At 50.9% G+C, this 19,524-nt stretch overlaps 2 protein-coding genes across 2 annotated transcripts in view; one reads left to right on the forward strand and one right to left on the reverse strand.

Annotated features, from left to right (window-relative positions):
* Nucleotides 1-279: 279 nt before the first annotated feature.
* MDC1 (mediator of DNA damage checkpoint 1) lies at nt 280-14,745 on the reverse strand. The gene is made up of 16 exons (XM_045578349.1): nt 14,320-14,745; nt 11,930-12,068; nt 10,424-10,804; nt 10,267-10,342; nt 8,914-9,980; nt 8,577-8,695; nt 6,818-6,884; nt 6,568-6,660; nt 5,974-6,195; nt 5,306-5,349; nt 3,407-4,879; nt 3,208-3,345; nt 2,905-3,087; nt 2,594-2,719; nt 2,377-2,487; nt 280-1,017 (listed from the first exon to the last, which is right to left on the reverse strand). Exons 1-16 carry the CDS (start codon nt 14,389-14,391, stop codon nt 868-870), a joined length of 4,461 nt encoding a protein of 1,486 aa, XP_045434305.1. The 5' UTR covers nt 14,392-14,745; the 3' UTR covers nt 280-867.
* A 2,176-nt stretch (nt 14,746-16,921) lies between these two features.
* Nucleotides 16,922-19,524, forward strand: part of TUBB (tubulin beta class I) — a 3,377-nt gene continuing 774 nt past the window's right edge. The window contains exons 1-4 of the mRNA XM_036428986.2: nt 16,922-17,150; nt 18,399-18,507; nt 18,768-18,878; nt 19,163-19,524. The exon at nt 19,163-19,524 is cut by the window's right edge and continues 774 nt beyond it. Coding sequence (XP_036284879.1) covers nt 17,094-17,150; nt 18,399-18,507; nt 18,768-18,878; nt 19,163-19,524 — 639 coding nt within the window. The 5' untranslated portion in view covers nt 16,922-17,093. The remainder of the gene's footprint in view (nt 17,151-18,398; nt 18,508-18,767; nt 18,879-19,162) is intronic.

Here is a 19,524-nt window from a genome sequence, read left to right on the forward strand (position 1 = left end):
ATTTCTCCATATCCTTGTACTCAACTTTTTAAACTTAAATTTAAGGACTGCCATATTAAAAAAATAACAACTGCCCTACCCTGGCCAGATGGCTCAGTTGGTTGGAGTGCTGTCTTATACACCAAAAGGTTGTGGGTTCACACCCCCCCTACCCCCAGGTTGGGATGTACAGATCAATGTTTCTCTCTCACATTGATGTTTTTTCTCTCTCTCAAACCAACAGAAACACACATCCTTGGGTGAGGATAAGAAACAAAAACAAAAAACTGCACTACACCATAAGGCACAGAGTGATTATTTATTTATCATAAAGTTTAAGCCTAAGCTCTAATTTGATAAATACTGGAAAAGCAGGCCTGAAAAAGTGCAGAGACTTGCTCAAAGTCCAAGCTAAAGGATCTTCTAACAAGACAGGGCCAGGAGAGAGGTAAGTATTTTCGTAGCCATTCCATAACTCCAACTCACTCCAAGCTTACTTACTCCAAGCATCCCTTCAAGTTTCTGGCACTGACATTATTTCCACTATGCTTTGGAGGATAAGGAAGAATTCCAATAACAAAGAAAAAGTGAGCTGGCTTCCAAATGGGAGGCAGGACACTGCACAGCAAGTGCATCAGACCACTTAAAGATGAGCGACACTTAGGTTATCTGAGCAACTTTAAACGGCCATTTAAGAAAATCTGTGGCTCCCAATCTCCCTATCTTTGTTTTCCCATAAACCTTTCAACCCCACCCTTGTTTCCAGACAAATCAGATCAGTACACCCCAATCCTTCCTAAGCCCTAAGTTCTTTCTCCCAATATTTTCTGTTTATTGGTCTGGGAAGAAAGAGGGTACTGGGTGGGATTTTCAGGGGCAGGACATTTCCTAAGTGGAGAGAACAAAGGCCTCTGGGTTGGCTTCCTGTTTCAGCACTCCTGTCAGCAGGAACTCAGGTGAGACGATGGGCAGCCCAACCCGAAATGGTATGGTGCATCGCGGGGCGTCCTGGGAGCATGTGATCACGACTCTGCGAGGCTGGGAGGACAGAGAGCAGAGGCAGAGAGTCAGGGACAAGAGCCCTGAAGTAGGGCTAGGACCACTCAGCAGTCCAGGCATCACCAAGACAGGCGCTCGGGACACGATGCCACATGAAGTATACTACGTTGTCTGAGACGTGCTCTTGCCAGAAATGTGGCAGCTGAATTTATTCAAGCTTTTAAAACGAATTATAGCTTACATGAGCTATAGAAGATAGAGACTAAGGTGAGTGGTACAACCAGGCAGCAAACAGAAGAATCCAGCCTGAGGAACCTTCTAAAGGACAACTGACCTACTTCCTGCAGGAAGTCAATGGCATAAAAGGCAGAGCGTCGGCCGGAGGACCAAAGAGTCTCAGGTTTGATTCCCAGTCAAGGGCACGTACATTGGTTGTGGTTCAATCCCTGGCCCTGGTTGGGGTTCATTCAGGAGGCAACCGATTGATGTGTCATCAATGTTTCTCTCTCTCTCTCTCCCCACCTCCCTCCTTCCACTCAATGGAAAAATAGCCTCCAGTGAGGAATAAAAAAAAAAAAAAAAAAAAAAAGGCTGGGCTGATGTGGCTCAGTGGTTGATCATTGACCTGAGCGTTGACCTATTCAATTCCTGGTCAGGGCACATGCTGGCTCAATCCCCAGTGTGGGGCGTGCAGGAGGCAGCCAATTGATGATTCGCTCTAAAAAAAATAAGCTATTGCACTACTCCAGGAAATTATAAAAAATTAAAAAAGAAAAATCAATAAAAAGATAATTTAAAAAATAAAGTGCAAATTAAAACAAATTCCAGCCGAAACCGGTTTGGCTCAGTGGATAGAGTGTCAGCCTGTGGACTGAAGGGTCCCAGGTTCGATTCCGGTCAAGGGCATGTACCTTGGTTGCGGGCACATCCCCAGTAGAGGGTGTGCAAGAGGCAGCTGATTGATGATTCTCTCTCATTGATGTTTCTAACTCTCTATCCCTCTCTCTTCCTATCTGTAAAAAATCAATAAATTAAAAAAAAAAAACCCAAAAAACAAATTCCAGTTGGTATCAGCAGAGCTCCTCTGCCATTCCTATATACTGCCTTCTTTAAAAAAAAAAAAAAAGTATTATTGATTTCAGAGAGGAAGGGAGAGGGAAAAATAGAAACATCAATGATGAGAATCATCGATTGGCTGCCTCCTGTATGCGCCATACTGGGGACTGAGCCTGCAACCCAGGAAATATGCCCTGACCGGGAATTGAACCGTGACCTCCTGGTTTATAGGTCAATGCTCAACCACTGAGCCACACTGGCTGGGCTCCTTTCTGTACCATAGGTCTTCCCCCAACCCTCTCACTACAGTGCTCCAATCTGCAACTGCTCAGACCCCCATACCTTGTAGGACCTGGGCATGCTGGGTAGGACAGTGCCTCCACAGCAGCGGATGATCTCTCCCATCTGAGGTGGTGGTGGCTGGACTCCGGGGGTCACATGAATCTCATAGCCCTAGAAGGAAGGACATGGTGGAGACGGTGGAGAGCTGCGCTGAGGCCATGCACTGCGGGAAACTTCTGGAGGGAGGGCTAGAGCATGCAGAGGAAGAGTCCCTCACCTCTAGCAGCCTTCGCGCACGAGCCTGGCTCAGGGAATCACGGAGGCTGAAGCCAAAGTTCCTTTCCTGCTCAGGATCAGTCACCACATATTCATCCGGGGACAAGAAGCAACCGGCCTTGCGGGACTAAGGGTGGCACAGTCAGAATCAAAGCCCAGGCCTGTCGTCACCAGCTCTGCTGCCTAGCAGTTACAGGGGCTCACAAAGCGTTTCTGAAGAGGCTTCCACTCATTCACCCTGGTCTTCCTGCACCCCTCTTCCTCCCGCCACTTTCTCTATTGGTCTGCCCCCATCTCTGGCCTCTCTCTCACCTGGTACAGCCAGTCCAGGGAGAGGATAGGGATCCCCCGCCCTAGGGCACACAGGAACTTGACTGTCCGGCAGATTCGATCAGTCACCAGGTGGGATGCCTCTGCCACTGAGCTGGCCAGACTCCCTCCGAGGGTCAGCACTGCCTGCTCTCCACGGGCATCCACCACTCCTGTGAAGAGCACCTGTGAAGGGCATGGGCCTAATTGGCCACACAAGCCTTGCACCAGAGCCTGTCTCCCAAGGCCCGTCTCCTCCCGCCCCCACATCTGCTCCCTTGAAGCCCCAGTCCTCTTCTCGCCTACTTTAGGGGCTGCAGACTCATGGTCAGGTTTGGCCCGTCGGAGGCTGCGGACTGGCATTCCTTTGGGCTCTTCCTCAGCCTGGTCTTTCTTTCTCTTGCCTGGTCCTGGCATTACCACATCCTGGGAATGAGAAGGATCCTGGTGGGAACTTATGAGCCCCTAGCCCGTTCCCAGCTCGCGGCCCCAGCCTTCTCCTCACCTCTTCCTGAGCTGGCTTCTCTTCCTCTTTTTCCTTGAGGAACACTGTTTTCTGAGGGGCTTCTCTTCGCAGCCGTTTTGGAAGTGGGGGTGAATCCACGGTATCTAAAGGCCTCTTGTGGTTTTGAAAGGCCTTACGCTGGGACTCTGGGCTGAACTCATATCCACCTGTTGCCTCTACCTTTTGAACCTGGAGAGCATGAGTGGGTGCCCCAGGAAGCTGGGCAAGGGCAGGCTCAGGAATGGTCTTAAGGGACTTGGTTGCTCTCATCACTCCTCGCCTTTGGCTCCGTGAGGACCAGGCATTAGGTTCAAGGGGTGCAGAGCAGGGTTCACAGACAATGGGAGCTGCGAGGGGCTGCCTCGCAACCCTTGGCCTCCTGCTACAATTGGGTTGAGGGATGGCCTCTGGGGGAATAGGCTGGTCTGTGGGGAAAGGAGACTGGAATTCAGGAGCGGTAGGAACTGGCACAGTACTTCTTGTAGACCTCAGTGTCCTGCTTTGACCACCCTGAGCTATGGCCTTGGGGGTGACAGGCTGGTCCATAGGGGCTGGAGGTTCAAGGCCAGGGGCTGTGGGGACAGTCAGTTCAGGGGTCTTGACAGAGGCCCTGTGTGTCCTGCCCCGAGTGGCCCGAGGTGTGGGTGCAGGGGTGACGGGCTGCTCTGCAGGGGCCGGAGGTTCAAGGTCAGGGGCTGTGGGGACAGTCGGTTCAGGGGTCTTGACAGAGGCCCTCTGTGTCCTTCCCCGAGTGGCCCGAGGTGTGGGTGCAGGGGTGACAGGCTGGTCCGTAGGGGCTGGAGGTTCAAGGTCAGGGGCTGTGGCGATAGTCGGTTCAGGGGTCTTGACAGAGGCCCTCTGTGTCCTGCCCCGAGTGGCCCGAGGTGTGGGTGCAGGGGTGACGGGCTGCTCTGCAGGGGCCGGAGGTTCAAGGCCAGGGGCCGTGGGGACAGTCGGTTCAGGGGTCTTGACAGAGGCCCTCTGTGTCCTGCCCCGAGTGGCCCGAGGTGTGGGTGCAGGGGTGACAGGCTGGTCTGCAGGGGCCGGAGGTTCAAGGTCAGGGGCCGTGGGGACAGTCGGTTCAGGGGTCTTGACAGAGGCCCTCTGTGTCCTGCCCCGAGTGGCCCGAGGTGTGGGTGCAGGGGTGACGGGCTGCTCTCTGGAGGTGAGAGGGTAGACCTCAGGGGCTATAGAAGAAGCTGGAGAGGGTGTCATCCTGGAACAACCCTGGGACCTGCATTTGACTTTTGCATGAAGAGGGTCCAGCTTTGAGGACAAGGGATTCTCCAGAGCTTCCTGACTCCCATTTTGCCTGGAGCTGGGAATGGGGGACTCTAAAGAAGGTGGAGATGGAGCAAAGAGGGGCTGAGAAGCAAGATGTTTTTGGCTCTGAGGGATGAGGGGGTTTTGGACTGGGGCAGAGGCTTCAGGGACTGCTGGAGGCAGACCAACATCTAGGGATCCTGGATCACCCTGGGGAGAAATAGAGCAAGTGAGGGAGGGAGAGGCAGAAGGAGGAAAGACAGGACTGGACACTGTTCTCGATACTTGTTACAGTGGAAGTATGCTCACTACATTTCTCTTTCTGTCTCTGACTATCTCCCATTAAACTGGGACTTCTCCCCCAGACCTCTCCCCACAAGGCCAGGACAGTGTTATCAATATATGGATGGTGGGTGGGTGGGAAAAGAGGGAAGGGACATGAAGAAAGGAATGTTCTTTCCGAGTCAGGTAGAGGGAAACAGCTGGGAACAGAGAGATGGAAAACAATGTGTGCCAACATTAAGGGCCAGAAGCCAACTGAAGGGTGGTGGGAATGATCATGGAGAAGACGGGGAAGAGCAGGTGAAGCAAGGCCGGGAAGGCGCAGTGAGCGGAGGTAGAAAAAGCAGCACTCACCCTAGAAGCCTTCTCAGCAGGTGACATCTTGCAATTCAGGAGGCCTAGACAGAAAGTACAGACAATGTGGCTGAGTCCACGCAGGCAGTTACTTAGGGGTTATCATGAGGCTTTGTTAACACCTGGGTCTTACACCCTCAGCCTTCACTTACCTCTCTGCCTCCTGGGACTTACCATCCTCCACCTGACTGGCTCCTAGACGCTATCAGGGCTAATGCTAGCCCACAAGGTCCCCTGCCCCTTCTTCAGGGTCCAGTGTTGAACTGGAGGCCTGCCCTTTCTGGTCCTGGCTCCCTTTGTGCACCTCCTTCCAGTATTACTTTGGGTATGTTGACTTCTAACCTACCTGGCTCACAATCTCTCCCTGGTGCTGGTTTCTCAGCTTCCTTCTCAAATACTTCTCTTGTAAGAGCCTGCTTTCCCAGCTTGTGTAGATCCTTGGGTGTCTCCATTTCTATCTTCAAGCTCTCCCTATCCCTTTCCATACTTGCCCTTCCCACAGTTTTAGGGGACTCCTGTCTCTGAATGCCTAGCTACCACCTTTTGTTCCCTGTCCTTCATCACCCTGGTTAATTCTTCTTCTTTTCATCCTTCTGGTGGCAGTTTAGTTTCCCTCTCTAATGGTCCTCTCTCCGGGGTCACCCTCCCTGCTGCTTCTCTTGGTGTATCCATGCCTTTCTCCGCAGTCTGCATCCCTCCACCTTGGATCCCCAATGGCTCTGCGCGAACTGGACTTTCCAGATGCTGGTCTTGAGATGTTGGCCTGGGTGAAAAGGGGCAAGATCCATGGGTCTCAAGGTGGGAAGCGATGGGCTGGGTCTCAGAGGCCTCAGATTCTCTTAGACAGAATGGCTGTGTAGCCAAGACTTCCCAAGGCTCATCCAGGGCACCTGGAAGTAGTCAGAGGGAGTCAGAGTCAGATTCAATCTATATGGGCTATTTTAAAAAAGCTACGAGTAAGGAGGATAGTTGTAATCTTTAATGCTTGTTTCAAAAAGTGAGACCATAACTTCATGTACAAGCTCTCACAGCAGCCTCTTAAAAACTATGCTACAGAACGCTTTAGTTTTCTAGTTTGGTCTTTTGCTAAGATCAAGTGTAAAAGTTATGCTAGCCAAGTTGCTCTATAGGTCTAACTGAATAGGACCCTTTTTCCCTAATAAGATGGAGAAACATCAACAACATAGTGAAATATGAAAGAAACATGTACAGGGAGAAAACAGGAGGCAAAGTTAGGGGCAGAGGAAGTGAGTTTCTTATGCCTGAGGCCTGGAAGCTGCAATGGGAAGGGCCAGGCTCTTGGGGTGGAGTACACAGGAAGGCCTGGGTGGGCTCATCCCCCATGCTCGGGACTACTGCACAGGAAAAGGTGTCCTAAGCACAGATCCTCCGCATATCCCCAGGCCATTCTCAGTCTCCTGCCTGGCCTGTGCCGGCCGCACACCCTAACGGACCACCAGTGTAATCTCCCTGCTCCTGATGTACAGCCCCCCATGACACAAATGCCCTCACCTTCCAGGCTCTGACTCTCCTTCTCCACAAAGCACTGGGTTGCTTGTTGGTCTAGATCTTCAGAATCTGGTGGTGGAGAAATACAGAATAAAAAATTCTATCTGACCCATGATGTCTTACTTTTTCTCTACAATTCTCTCCCCAACCCAAATCCCTACGCAACAGACTGAATGTCTATGTCCCACCCCACTTTTTTTTTCTTTCTTTTTTTGTTAATCCTCATCCAAGGATATTTTTCTATTAATTTTTATTTATTTATTTTTTAAAATATATTTTATTGATTTTTTACAGAGAGGAAGGGAGAGACATAGAAAGTCAGAAACATCGATGACAGAGAAACACCAATCAGCTGCCTCCTGCACACTCCCCACCGGGGATGTGCCCGCAACCAAGGTACATGCCTTGACCTGAATCGAACCCGGGACCTTTGAGTCCGCAGGCCGATGCTCTATCCACTGAGCCAAACCGGTTTCAGCTCTCCATTGATTTTTAGAGAGAGTGGAAGGGAGAGGGAGAGACAGAAACATCAAAGTAAGAGAGACACATTGATTGGTTGCCTCCCACATAAGCTCTAACCAGGGCAGGAGATTTAGCCTGCAACTTAAGTACATGCCCTTGATTGGAATCAAATCAAGGACCCTTCAATCCACAGGCTGACACTCTAGCTACTGAGCCAAACTGGCTATGATCCATATTCTTCAACTAACACACACACAACACCAAAACTTTCATTAGTACTTATTTTCTGCTGAATTTACTCTCGGGTCTTATATTTTTGTTTCTTCACTTTCTTCTGGGACATCTTTTTCTTCTGTGCAATCTCCTTTTCAGGTTTAGGAACAATCTGGTCCTTTTCAGTACAGTCACCTCCAGGTGGCAGGGAGAGCTCATGTGGGGGGTAATCTAACATGAGCTCTGCAAATTCTATGCCACATCTTGGGGACTTTATTCACTTGGATGTGCTTAGTGACCAGAGACTCTACATCTAAACCCTTAAGCTAAGCTCTCTGCATTTTAAGCATGGGTAACAAAAGTTCAGCGCTCTTTTTGGCCACTGACTCTGTGTCCAGCACCACTGTTTGGCCTGGGCATACCTACCAGCCCAGGTAGGTATTGTAACAATGGAATGACACCTATTGCTTCTGCGAAGTGATATCCTCAGATACTTGGTGACTTTTTAGACACGTATACCCTGATGGCCTGGGCAGTTTCACAAGTGTTCTTAAAGTAAACACGAGATTTAAACCTCTTGATTTACATGATTTTGTGGGTTTTTTTGAACAGTGAGCCATTTTCAGAGGTCACATTTGGCCACTTTTGGGAAGAGTCCACCCCACATTCTTATTTCTAATGTGGGTGGAGCCTGCTTTCCCAGCTTGGGGGGAGGTAGAGAAAGCAGCTCTCACCCTAGTAGAGTTTGTCTCAATATCCCCATGAGATAGTACTAGAAGGCAGGGGCCTTGGGAAGTGACTAGGTCCTCAGAGTGGAGCCCCCATGAATGAGATTAGTGCCCTTAGAAGAGACCCCAAAGGGCACCCTGGTGCTCTTCTGCCAGTTAAGGACATGGTGAAAAGTGGGCCACCTATGAACAAGGAAGCAAGCCCGCAGCACACACTAAATCTGCTGGTGCCTTTAGAACTGTGAGGCATGTTACAAGCCATCCACTCTCGCATTTTGTTACAGCAGCTTGAACGGATTAAATCTCCCTGTAAGTTTTCTTTCTCTCAAAGATCAAGCCCGGAGAGCAGGCCAGCACTTACCATCATGGCTGTGTCCAGAGTTCTTGGTCATGTCCACATGTGGTTCTCCCCCACTTTCTCTGGGGGTCGGGGCTTCCTTTCTCTGTGCCTGGGTAGGTTCCCCTGCAGTACCTGTGTCTACCAAGAGATCTGTTAGGTTCTCCCTTGAGACAAGGAGATGGTCCTGCCCCACTTGTGCCAAACGTGACCCACCCTGGGCTGCTGCCTCAAAAGCTCTCTCCTGCTAAAGGATAGGAACCACCCACTCTGTCCCAGCATCCTCTTTTTCCTTACACCTGCCACTCCGGAGGCTGCTCAGGACGCACCCTCCTCAGCATCTGTTCCACAGCACCCACCTGGAGGAGGCGGGGCTTCCTCTAGGCGCACGGCAGGCAGCTTTGCTGGGCCCCCTTCTGCTTCCACATTTGTTGGATTTGTGCATGCCAGAGGCACCTCATCCTCTTCCACTTGTGTGCGGATGCCTACTGTGGCAGAGGCCTGACTTCTCTCCAGGAGGACTCCAGATGAGCTCTTATCTTCTTCCACTTCTCTGTCACCGTCCCCAAAAGGAGATTGGTTCTTTTCTGTCTGAGCTTTGTCTGTGTGACTCTTGGGGACATATTCTCTCTTTTCCACTGGGAACCCCTCCACCTCTATGTCTGTGCCACTGTCTCTCCCAGCAGAGGTTTGGCTCTGGTCAAGAAAAGCCGGAGGTTGGGCTCTGTCCTCTTCCACATTTTTATCTCTGTTCCAGCCAGTGGCTCGGCTCTCCACCAGAGATGCCAAAGTGAGTGCTGCTGACACTCCTTCCTCGTCATCTACGTTGCTGTGGCTCACCATGGAGGTTTGGCTTTGCTCCAGAGGGACTGTGGGTGGGGCCTCAGCCTCCTCCACATCTGTCTCATTGCCAGCCGGACTCTCATGAAGATGTGCCAGGTCAGGCCCCCCAGAATTCTCTGCATTAACTCCGTGGAAGATCTGCCTTCTTTTTAGGGGCACCACAGCTGGGGTTGTGGGAATCCCCTCTTCTTCCACGTCAGTATCACTGTCTATGAAGCCAGAAGGCTGGGCCCTTTCCAGATGACCCTCAGCTGGCTTTCCTGGAGGCCTGATCTCATCATCCACATCTGTCTCACTGTCCTCCCCAACAGGCTGGCCCCTCTCCAGAATCACCCCATTGCTTGCATCTCTCTTGACTCTGATGTCACTATTGCTCTCCTGTCCCAAAGACTGATTCTTTTCAACCTGGATTTCTGTTCTGACTGCCTTAGGCTGTTCTGTCTCTGCAGTAGCATCTCTTGTGGCAGCTGAGGAGGCCCACCCTGTTGCTGGTTGCTGCCTTTCTTCCTCATCTGTGTCGCTGTCAAAGTTGAAGGCATAAGGTGGTCCAGGGCCATCTGGGGCAGAAGGTCCCTCTTCATCACTATACAGGGAAGAGAAGAGTTTATAGAATCATTTCCTAGGAAGGGATACCTGATTCAACTATGAGCTCCTGGAGAGCAGAAACAAGGTAGTATTTGTTTTTCTATCTCCAGCAATTAGTTCTCCACTTGGAACATCAAAGGTTCTCAGTGTAAACTCAGTTAATGAAAGAGTATGTGTAGCTCCCCAACCCTCATTTCCATGATGATTCTCTCTTACAGATGGATCCTTCAGTCCCAGGTTCCTTCTCTTTCTGAAGACTCAGGTGTCTGGCCCTCAACACTCACCTCTCTGGAACGACTGTTGCCAAAAGGGAGGACATGGTCCTTGGTTCATTCACCACATACCTTTCAGAAAGAGGATCTGCCAAGAGCAGAAAGAAGGTGACAGTTTCACATTTACCATCCCAGTCTCCTTGCCCACCCTCCCAACACATACACTTACCTACTTCCTCTTCTGAGTCCTCAGCCAATAGGACCCCCCAGGGTTGAGTTCCTCTCTGTACCCTGGGTGTCTCCTCTACAGTTAGGGGGCCCCGGGAGAAAAAGGGCAGAGAGACATCCAGGCGATGGTACTGGCAGGGCAAGTCAGCAAAGACAACCAACTCCTGGTCCCTCAGACGATGATTCACCCCAGGGCTCAGGAACTTAGGAGGCCTCAGGATTTGCGTACCATTGAGACTCCCACAATCCCAGAGGACAGGTGCCTTGTCCCAGGCCAAGATTTCAATCACTGCGTGTTGCTTGGAGATGGATGGAAAGGGCAGGGCCACAGAGCAATCAGGCATTCGGCCTATCACATTTTTCCCGAGGTAGAGTGGGAAATCTAAGAATGAGAGGGGTAGGTAGATTCCAAGGCCACATTCCTGGCCTGCTATTGGAAAAATTTCTGGTTAAGTACCCGACTACTCATTCGAGGTCACCACATACAACAGAAAAATAAAAGGCCCTAGGACATCTAAGTATTGAAGATTATATGCAATACATTATTCATAGTCAACACTCCACCCATCCATACTGGATTTGTGATAAAATACACATAAAATATAGCATGGTAAGCATTTTTAAGTGTACAGTAAAATCATCCTGAGACCAGAGCTCTTGCCAGAAACAAATCAATCAGCCCCCTCTTCTCCATTCCCAGTAAAACAGTTTTCAGATCTCCTTGAAAACAAGTTTTGCCCTGGCTGGTGTATCTCAGTGGTTAGGAGTGCTGGCCTATGCACAAAAGGTTGTGGGTTTGGTTCCATGAAGGGCATGTACCAGGGTTGCAGGTTTGATGTCAGGGCACAGGTCAGAGGCAACCAACTGATGTCTCTCTCTCATATCAATGTGTCTCTCTCACATGAATGTTGCTCTTTCCTTCTCTCCTCCCCTCCTTCTCTCTCTAAAAATCAATGGAACCTGGCTGGTATTGCTCAGTGGTTGAGCATCAACCTACGAACCAGGAGGTCATGGTTCCATTCCCAGTGGAGAACATGCCTGGGTTTCGGGCTTGATCCCAGGTAAGGGGCATGCAGGAGGCAGCTGTTTGATGATCCTCTCTTGTCATTGATATTTCTCTCTCTCCCTCTGCCTCCCTCTAAAGTCAATAAAAACATTTTTTTTAATTATATATTTTATTGATTCTTTACAGAGAGGGAGAGGGATAGAGAGTTAGAAACATCGATCAGCTGCCTCCTGCACTGGGGATGTGCCTACAACCAAGGTACATGCCCTTGACCGGAATCGAACCTGGGACCTTTCAGTCCGCAGGCCGACGCTCTATCCACTGAGCCAAACCGGTTTCGGCAATAAAAACATTTTAAAAAAATTATTAAAAGATAAATGGAGAAAATATTTTCAAGTGAAGATGAACAAAATATGTACATAAGTTTCTTACAATCCTCTAACTACCTCCCCACAAAAATAAGAGGCCTACAATAGTACTCCAGCATCAATATCTCCTGACCTTTTTCTGGTCCGTGGGCACTACTGAAGATATGCAGTCGCCCTAGGGGCTCCAAATTACACCTCAAGGAGTCACTGGGTCTCTCTGTCTCCTCTTCTTCTTCAACCTCCCAGTTAACAGCCTGAGTGTCCTCCATGACCTGGGAAGGAAACACATTATCATCTCTATCATTGGTTCACAAGTCTCAGAGAGGAGACTCACAACTAGGGAGTAAACCTGGGTATTTATTCAGTTTGATGGTTCTCTATGTCAAGCATTCTGTTGTTATCCTTCTAAAGCATTGAAAAAAATATTTTTGACCAGGACACGGAATAAAAAAAAAAAATCATAAGGCCCCAAGTAAATGTTCCTCAACTTATAATGTAGTTACATTCTGACAAATCTATCATAAATGGAAAATATCATGAGAATGCATTTAATATACCATAGCACAGCCTACCTTAAATGTGCTAGGAACACTTACATTAGCCTACAGTTGAGCAAAATTATCTAACACAAAGCCTATTTTATAAGACGGTTGAGTAGCTAATGTAATATATTATGTATAGCATTTATGTAATATTGTAAAGTCAAAAAATCAATGCTGAGAGGATATGTGTATATACAAATACACACATTTATATAGACAAGTGTTTTGTTTGTTTTCAAATATATTTTATTGATTTTTTACAGAGAGGGAGAGAGATAGAGAGCTAGAAACGTCGATGAGAGAGAAACACCGACCAGCTGCCTCTTGCACACCCCCTACTGGGGATGTGCCCACAACCAGCGTACATGCCCCTGACCGAAATCGAACCTGGAACCTTTCACTCCGCAGACTGACGCCCTACCACTGAGCCAAACCGGTTTCGGCTATATAGACAAGTGTTTTGAGAAACAATGATCAGCTTTGCTATATGTAATAGTTTTCATTTCTTTTTTTTTTTTTTTTAATGCTGATTTGCAATCCACTAAATTGACTTCAATATCCACTATTGGGTTGCAACTCAGTTTGAAAACCACCATTTTCAGGGAGTTAACTTTTGCCAAGCATCAACTACATGTTGGGCATTGTTATGTGTCAGGCATAGTAACCATGTGATGTGAGGCAGGCCTTCAGGAAACCAAGGCTAAAAATACTGAATCATTTGCTCAGGATAACACAGCAGGTGGTGTGAAGGGCAGGACTACGAATGCGTCTGGCTGCAATGCCCGTGCTTTTTACACTCTAGCAGATTACCTCAGGTGACTAGCCTGTACAAACTCATTTAATTGTCTAAAGAATCCTGTGACGTTTATTATTATTGTTACTTTAAAAAATATATTTTATTGATTTTTTTACAGAGAGGAAGAGAGAGGGATAGAGAGTTAGAAACATCCATGAGAGAGAATCATCGATCAGCTGCCTCTTGCACACCCCCCACTAGGATGTGCCCACAATCAAGGTACATGCCCCTGACCGGAATCAAACCCCGGACCTTTCAGTCCGCAGGCTGACGCTCTTCCACTGAGCCAAACCGGTTTTGGCGACGTTTATTATGGCCTATTTGATAAAGAAATGCAACGCAGCCCTGGTGGGGTGGTGGCTCAGTTGGTTGGAGCATCATCCTGATATGCCAAGGTTTTGAGTTCAATCCCTCGCCAGGCCACAAACAAGAATCAACCAATGAATGCATAAGTAAATGGAACAAGCTGATGTTTCTCTCTCAAATCAATTTTAAAAAATACAATGAGAAGATAGAGCCCTGGCTAATTTGTTCAGTGGTTAGAGCACATGTGTCAAACACAAAGCCCGCGGGCCAAATCCGTCCCGCCAGGCCTTGCAATGTGGCCCGCACCGCGCTGTCATCACTGCACTCCGCTGCGTTTCCATCACAATGACAGTTTGACTGTTCAGTAAACCATTCGGCCAGCGATTTAGGCTGGATTTTAGATTTTGGCCCCTTCTCTGATTGAGTTCGACACCCCTAGGTTAGAGCATTGGCCCACAGACCAAAGGTACTCTGGTTTGATACTGGCCCAAATTGTGTGTGTGTGTGTATGTGGAGAGACACAGCGGGGCAACCAGTCCATGTCTCTCTCTCACCCTCCTCCCTCCTTCCACCCTGCCTATAAAAGGAAAAAAGCTGGAACACAGATGGGTAAGGAACTTGCCTAAGATCATCCAGATAATCTCTCCTCGGTTTAATATTCTTTCATGGTTTTCCATGTCCACAGGATAAAAACTCAAACTCCTTGGCGAGAGCCAACATGATCTAAACCCGCTCCTGCGGCGCCCCATCCCCGTGCGGCTCCCCGTCCCTGCGCGGTCCCACCGTCCTCTGCTCGCCTCCGGGGCCGGCGCCTACCCCTCCCTTCCGTCCGGCGCCGCCTTCCCAGCTGCCCTCCGGCCGGCGCTCCGCCCTCCTCACCACATTGTGGCCACTGCCGCCTGCACCCCCGAGGATGGCGCCAGCAGTGTCTCTCCCCCGAGGGTCCGTCATCTTCGCCCGCCGGGACTCGCGCGCACCCGGTGCCGCCCCACGTGCCAGGCACTCAGAGCCAAAGAGCAGCTAGCCCTGCCTCCTGGAGGCGCCTGGCCGGCTCCGCCGACGCAGGAACCAGAGGGAGGAGATGGGACCTCAGAGCAGGACGAGAAAGATGCCCCCTAGGGAGAAGCAGCGGGACCAGGCTCCCACCTCAGGCCGCCCTCCGGCCCGTCTCCCGGCGCCCGCACCCCAGCTCGGGGCGGGGCGTCGGGCAAGGATGAGTATTGTAACCCCACAAGCGGCTCCGAAGTATCCTCCGCCCAGTCGCACCACAGCACGCCCCCCCGCCCCCGGAGAAACAAGATGGCACCTGGCAGGGGCGGGCTCGGCCCCCAGAACTCACCCGCGGTGAGACCCGCGCGCGCCACCAGTAACGGCCGCGACGCCTCGGCGCGAGCGCTCCCGCCGAGCCGATCCGGCCCGCTGATTGGTTCCAGCCGCTGTCTTTCACAGCCCGCTGCGAGCCGATTGACGCAGCCCAGGTGGAGGCCCCGCCCCTCCCCGCTGAGAGAGGCGAGGCCGCCGCGCGCCCGCAATAGCGCGCCTCGATTGGGCACGTCCAGGACCCAGCCCCGGCCGCGTCACCGCCCGCCGCCCATTCCCGCGCAGACACCCAAACTACGATCACAGAGTCTCGCTGCGGGAGGCGCCTAGAGGGGCTCCTGGTGCGGCCAGAGCGTCCTTCCAAGGTCCTCCCAGACCTGGTGGTGCTGACTCATGGAAATGGAAATGAGTTGCTGTCGTGGCCGGAGGCTGCAGTTTGGAGAACAGCCCGCAGGCGTGGCGCTTGAGGACGTCTCACTGCAATGGAAGTTTATTTCCTTTTGATTTGTTTGTGTAGAAGTCAGGTCTTTTCCTCTCTGAGAATATAGCCCTGGTGGATATTTTGAGATCGTTTACCTAAAGCAAAGTTCCCTAGGCCCACAGAGGGAATCCTTTTTGCTAACCGTCTCAAGGCTGACCGAGGTACTTCAAGGAGTGAAGAAAGGATAAAATAATTTATTTCATTATTCATACTAAGACAAGCAAGAAGACAAGCAGTTTGACATGTGTATAATGTAGAAAGTCCTTTTTCATTAGCCATCTCACTTAATTCTGATCACAACTAACAGAAGTAGATTTTACAGAGGGAATTGAATTCTGCTAAATTAAATGACTTGGCTAGGTTTCTACCGCTCATGTAAGGTGGAGTAATTAAAACAAGTCCTTTGATTCTAAATTCTAAGCTGTTCACTGCCACAAAAGAACTACTTTCATTGTGGTTATGCCCCAAAACATTCTATTTTAAATGGGTAGAGGGGTCTTCTTACACAATTGGATGTTCTTTTATTTATGACTGAGATGTGTATTGACTTCAAGAACTAACAACGATAACCTTGATATCACGTCCTCTATTATAGTGCTTACTACACTCTATTCTTTGTCCATTTTTCACCCAATTGCAAGGTCCTGGAGGCTAATTCATAACCATTTTTGTATCCCTCACTCCTGGCTTGGGGACACTCAGAATCTACCAAGTGAGTGAATCCGGGAGGAAAAGCACTTAGATTTGAGCCCATCCAATTTCCTCCCATGAATACCCTCATTCCATTTTGAAATGTGTATCCTGAGGCTCTTGAAAGCCAGCCACCTAGTGACTAAGGTCCAAGTCAGTGAAACCAGACTCCAAAGTGTCGAAAGGCAGGATAATTATTTTATCCTTTCTTCACTCCTTGAAATTCTAGCAGTCATCTCACCCCATAGTTCTATGTTTGACATAACCACAGTCTTCAACGCTGCTCTAAGGCCCAGATGTCCTACAAGATCGGATATTTCTTTGAACATACCTCCAGACAATTTCATCTCTATCCTGTAAGCCCTTGCTGCAATTTTGTTTCTCTTTCTAAATGTTATCGTTAGAAAACGCTGAAGGAAATAGTAGGAAAGCAGCCCCCTCCCGCTGGAGGCATCTGGGGGAGCAGCGCGTAGTGTTCGTGTCCGTGGTCACGAAGGGCCGGTTGTTAGAGCGCAGAGCGGAGGGCCGTGCTCCGCAGTTTTCGCTGAGCTAAGCAGGGTCCCGCCTCCCCCAGAGCTGCGGCAGCCCGGAGCGTTCAGGGCGTGGCCGCCCACCTTCCAACGCCAGCACATAAGGGTCCTAACTCCGGCAGTTCCGAAAACGACTCTCTTTTTGCATTAAAAAAAAAACTCAGACCTAGAGGAAAGTCATCTTGGCAAGATCATTTTCATAAAACTCCCCAAATCCAAAACACCCCAAACCGGTATCCACCCATCCACCCCTTCTCTTTGCAGTGCGGACAACAATGGAGGACTACAACTCCCAGAGAGGACCGCGCTCGTTCGCCCGGGCACTGACCAATGGACGTCGGCTGCCTGGCGGCGTCGACTAATCAGGGCCGGCCTCGCGGCGGCTTTGTCTCGACGAGCGGGCGGCGGCTCCGCCCCGCCGCGCACGCGCGCCCCGCCCGCCCCCTCGCCCGCGCCCTGCGCTCGCTCTCCTGCCTCTCGCAGCCTGCCAGCCGCGGCGTGCGGACCTCGCTGCTCCAGCCTCCCGCCACGTCCCATTCCATCAGCCTTGAGCAGCAGCGGAGAAAGAAAGATTAGACATTTTCTTGCCCCATACACACTTTGGAAACGGGCAAAAATTTTAAATTTGAACCATGAGGGAAATCGTGCACATCCAGGCGGGTCAGTGCGGAAACCAGATCGGTGCCAAGGTAAGGATTTTAAAACCTCTTTTAACTCTTATTTCTTTTTGAGAATTAAAGAATCCAGATAAGCTATGAAGAACCGTTGTGGGCTGTTTGCAGTTTCCAGCCTTAGCCAACCTTGGCCAAAAGGAAGTTTTATATATATAGTGCACATTTGCAGTAGAATTTGCTTTTGGAAAATGAGGATTTTTTTTCTTTTTGGCAGAATCATTTTGGGGAAGCTATCAAAAGCACTCTTGAGGTTTGGGGGACTGGAAGACCGAGGTTCTGTAAGGTTTTACCTAAAGGGAATCTAACGGTCCGGGGGTCGAGGAGGGAAGGAGATGCGGAAACTGCCGAGACAAAGCGAGGCGCGGTTCCTCCATGTGCATCCCCCTTGGCGGGGTTTCGGAGGCCAAGCCGCGGGGAAAGGGGTGAGGCTGGGGGACAACTGCAGACCCCGGTTCCCAAGCTGGGGACCCGTTACCTCCATGAAGCCAGGGGTCTCGGCGCGCCCCTTTGATTGTCGAGGGGCGGGCCCGTGGATGGAAAGCTAATATGAGCTGGATTCATTTTGCTTACTTTATTTCCCTCCGCTTAGAGACCCCTTTAGGGCTTGATAAGGAGAAAAGGAGGGCTTCCTTTTCTTTAAAGGGTCCCCTCAGGACCAAATTGTGGGAGAAAGGAAGACAATCCTCATTTAAAGCAAGAGGAAGTTCGCCAAAGGAACAATTCCGAGGCTAAGGGGGCATTTCTTTTCTTTCGCGCGCCGCTACTGTGTAGCGGGGGAGAAAGTGCGGCCGCTATCGGCGCTACTTTGTAGCAAAAGGGCTGGGCTCAGGGGCGGGCACTGCCCCGCGGGCCGCCAGGGGGCGCGCTAGCTCAGGGCAGGCCCCGCCCCTCGCGCGCCGAATTCCCGCCTCGGCCCCGCCTTGCGTGACGCCTCCCTTTGTCAGCAGCTTGGCGAGCGCTACAGCCGCGTGGAGAGCTGGGGGTCGGCCCCTGCGGCAGCTGGTTTCTCTGGCCCTTTGTGCGCGGCTTGCAGCCCTGCGGGGGGCCGAGGGGGAGCTTACCTAGTTAGGTTAGCCACCTCATCTGTGTGCCATCGCCGGCCCTCCCAGCTGACAGCATTTCACATCCCAAGGTAGCTTTCCCGTGGGTGGAGTGTCAGAGGGAGGGGCGCGCAGGCAGGTGGCGGGGATGCCTGCAGTGTGTTTGGAATTAAAGTGGTGGGAGCAGGGGCAAAATTTAGGGTTCACCGTTCTTTCCTGACAGTTCTGGGAGGTGATCAGTGATGAACATGGCATCGACCCCACCGGCACCTACCACGGGGACAGCGACCTGCAGCTGGACCGCATCTCCGTGTATTACAATGAAGCCACAGGTGAGGGGGGAGCGGAAGATCAGCCCATCTCCTACTCCTGGGGTCTTTCCTTTTCTACAGAACCCCCTAACTCCTTTGGATGGATCTATCCTTTCCCACTGAACCTTCCTATGTTTAATTTGTCACCGTGGGGGTCAAAGGCTAGCTCAGCTGTCACCTAGTAGTAGCAGCCCCTGGAATCGCACGTTTGGGTCCTTGACTGTCATCCCACTTTATTTGCCTTCTGCCAATGCTCACTCCTCTCCCTTTCTTCCCTGTAGGTGGGAAATACGTCCCTCGTGCTATCTTGGTGGATCTAGAACCAGGTACCATGGACTCTGTTCGCTCTGGTCCTTTCGGCCAGATCTTCAGACCAGACAACTTCGTTTTTGGTGAGTTATGTAGATACCATCACATCCCGTTTATTTGGGTACAAGAGAGCAGTTAGAGTTAGGAATGATTATTGTGCATGGAGCTTTTACAGGGCCGTGTTCTGAAATCTAACAGAGGAGGGCGGTGGCTGCCTTACTTGGTAAACTATTGGGGACACATCTCACAGGTGAGGGAGGAAAAAATAGACCCAGAGGCATTATCCCAAAAGATGCGAGGTGAGGATGCGGTGTCTGTGTGTGTAGTGCTCTTCGCTGTTCAGACTTGCCTCCTGACCCCATTCCAGGTCAGTCTGGGGCCGGGAACAACTGGGCCAAGGGCCACTATACGGAGGGCGCTGAGCTGGTGGACTCCGTCCTGGACGTGGTGCGGAAGGAGGCTGAGAGCTGCGACTGCCTGCAGGGCTTCCAGCTGACCCACTCGCTGGGCGGGGGCACTGGGTCCGGGATGGGCACCCTCCTTATTAGCAAGATCCGGGAGGAGTACCCCGACCGCATCATGAACACCTTCAGCGTGGTGCCCTCGCCCAAGGTGTCGGACACGGTGGTGGAGCCCTACAACGCCACCCTCTCGGTCCACCAGCTGGTGGAGAACACCGATGAGACCTACTGCATCGACAACGAGGCCCTCTACGACATCTGCTTCCGT

This window comes from Pipistrellus kuhlii, unplaced genomic scaffold (assembly GCF_014108245.1).
Source record: "Pipistrellus kuhlii isolate mPipKuh1 unplaced genomic scaffold, mPipKuh1.p scaffold_m20_p_96, whole genome shotgun sequence".
NCBI classification, from domain to species: Eukaryota; Metazoa; Chordata; class Mammalia; order Chiroptera; family Vespertilionidae; genus Pipistrellus; species Pipistrellus kuhlii.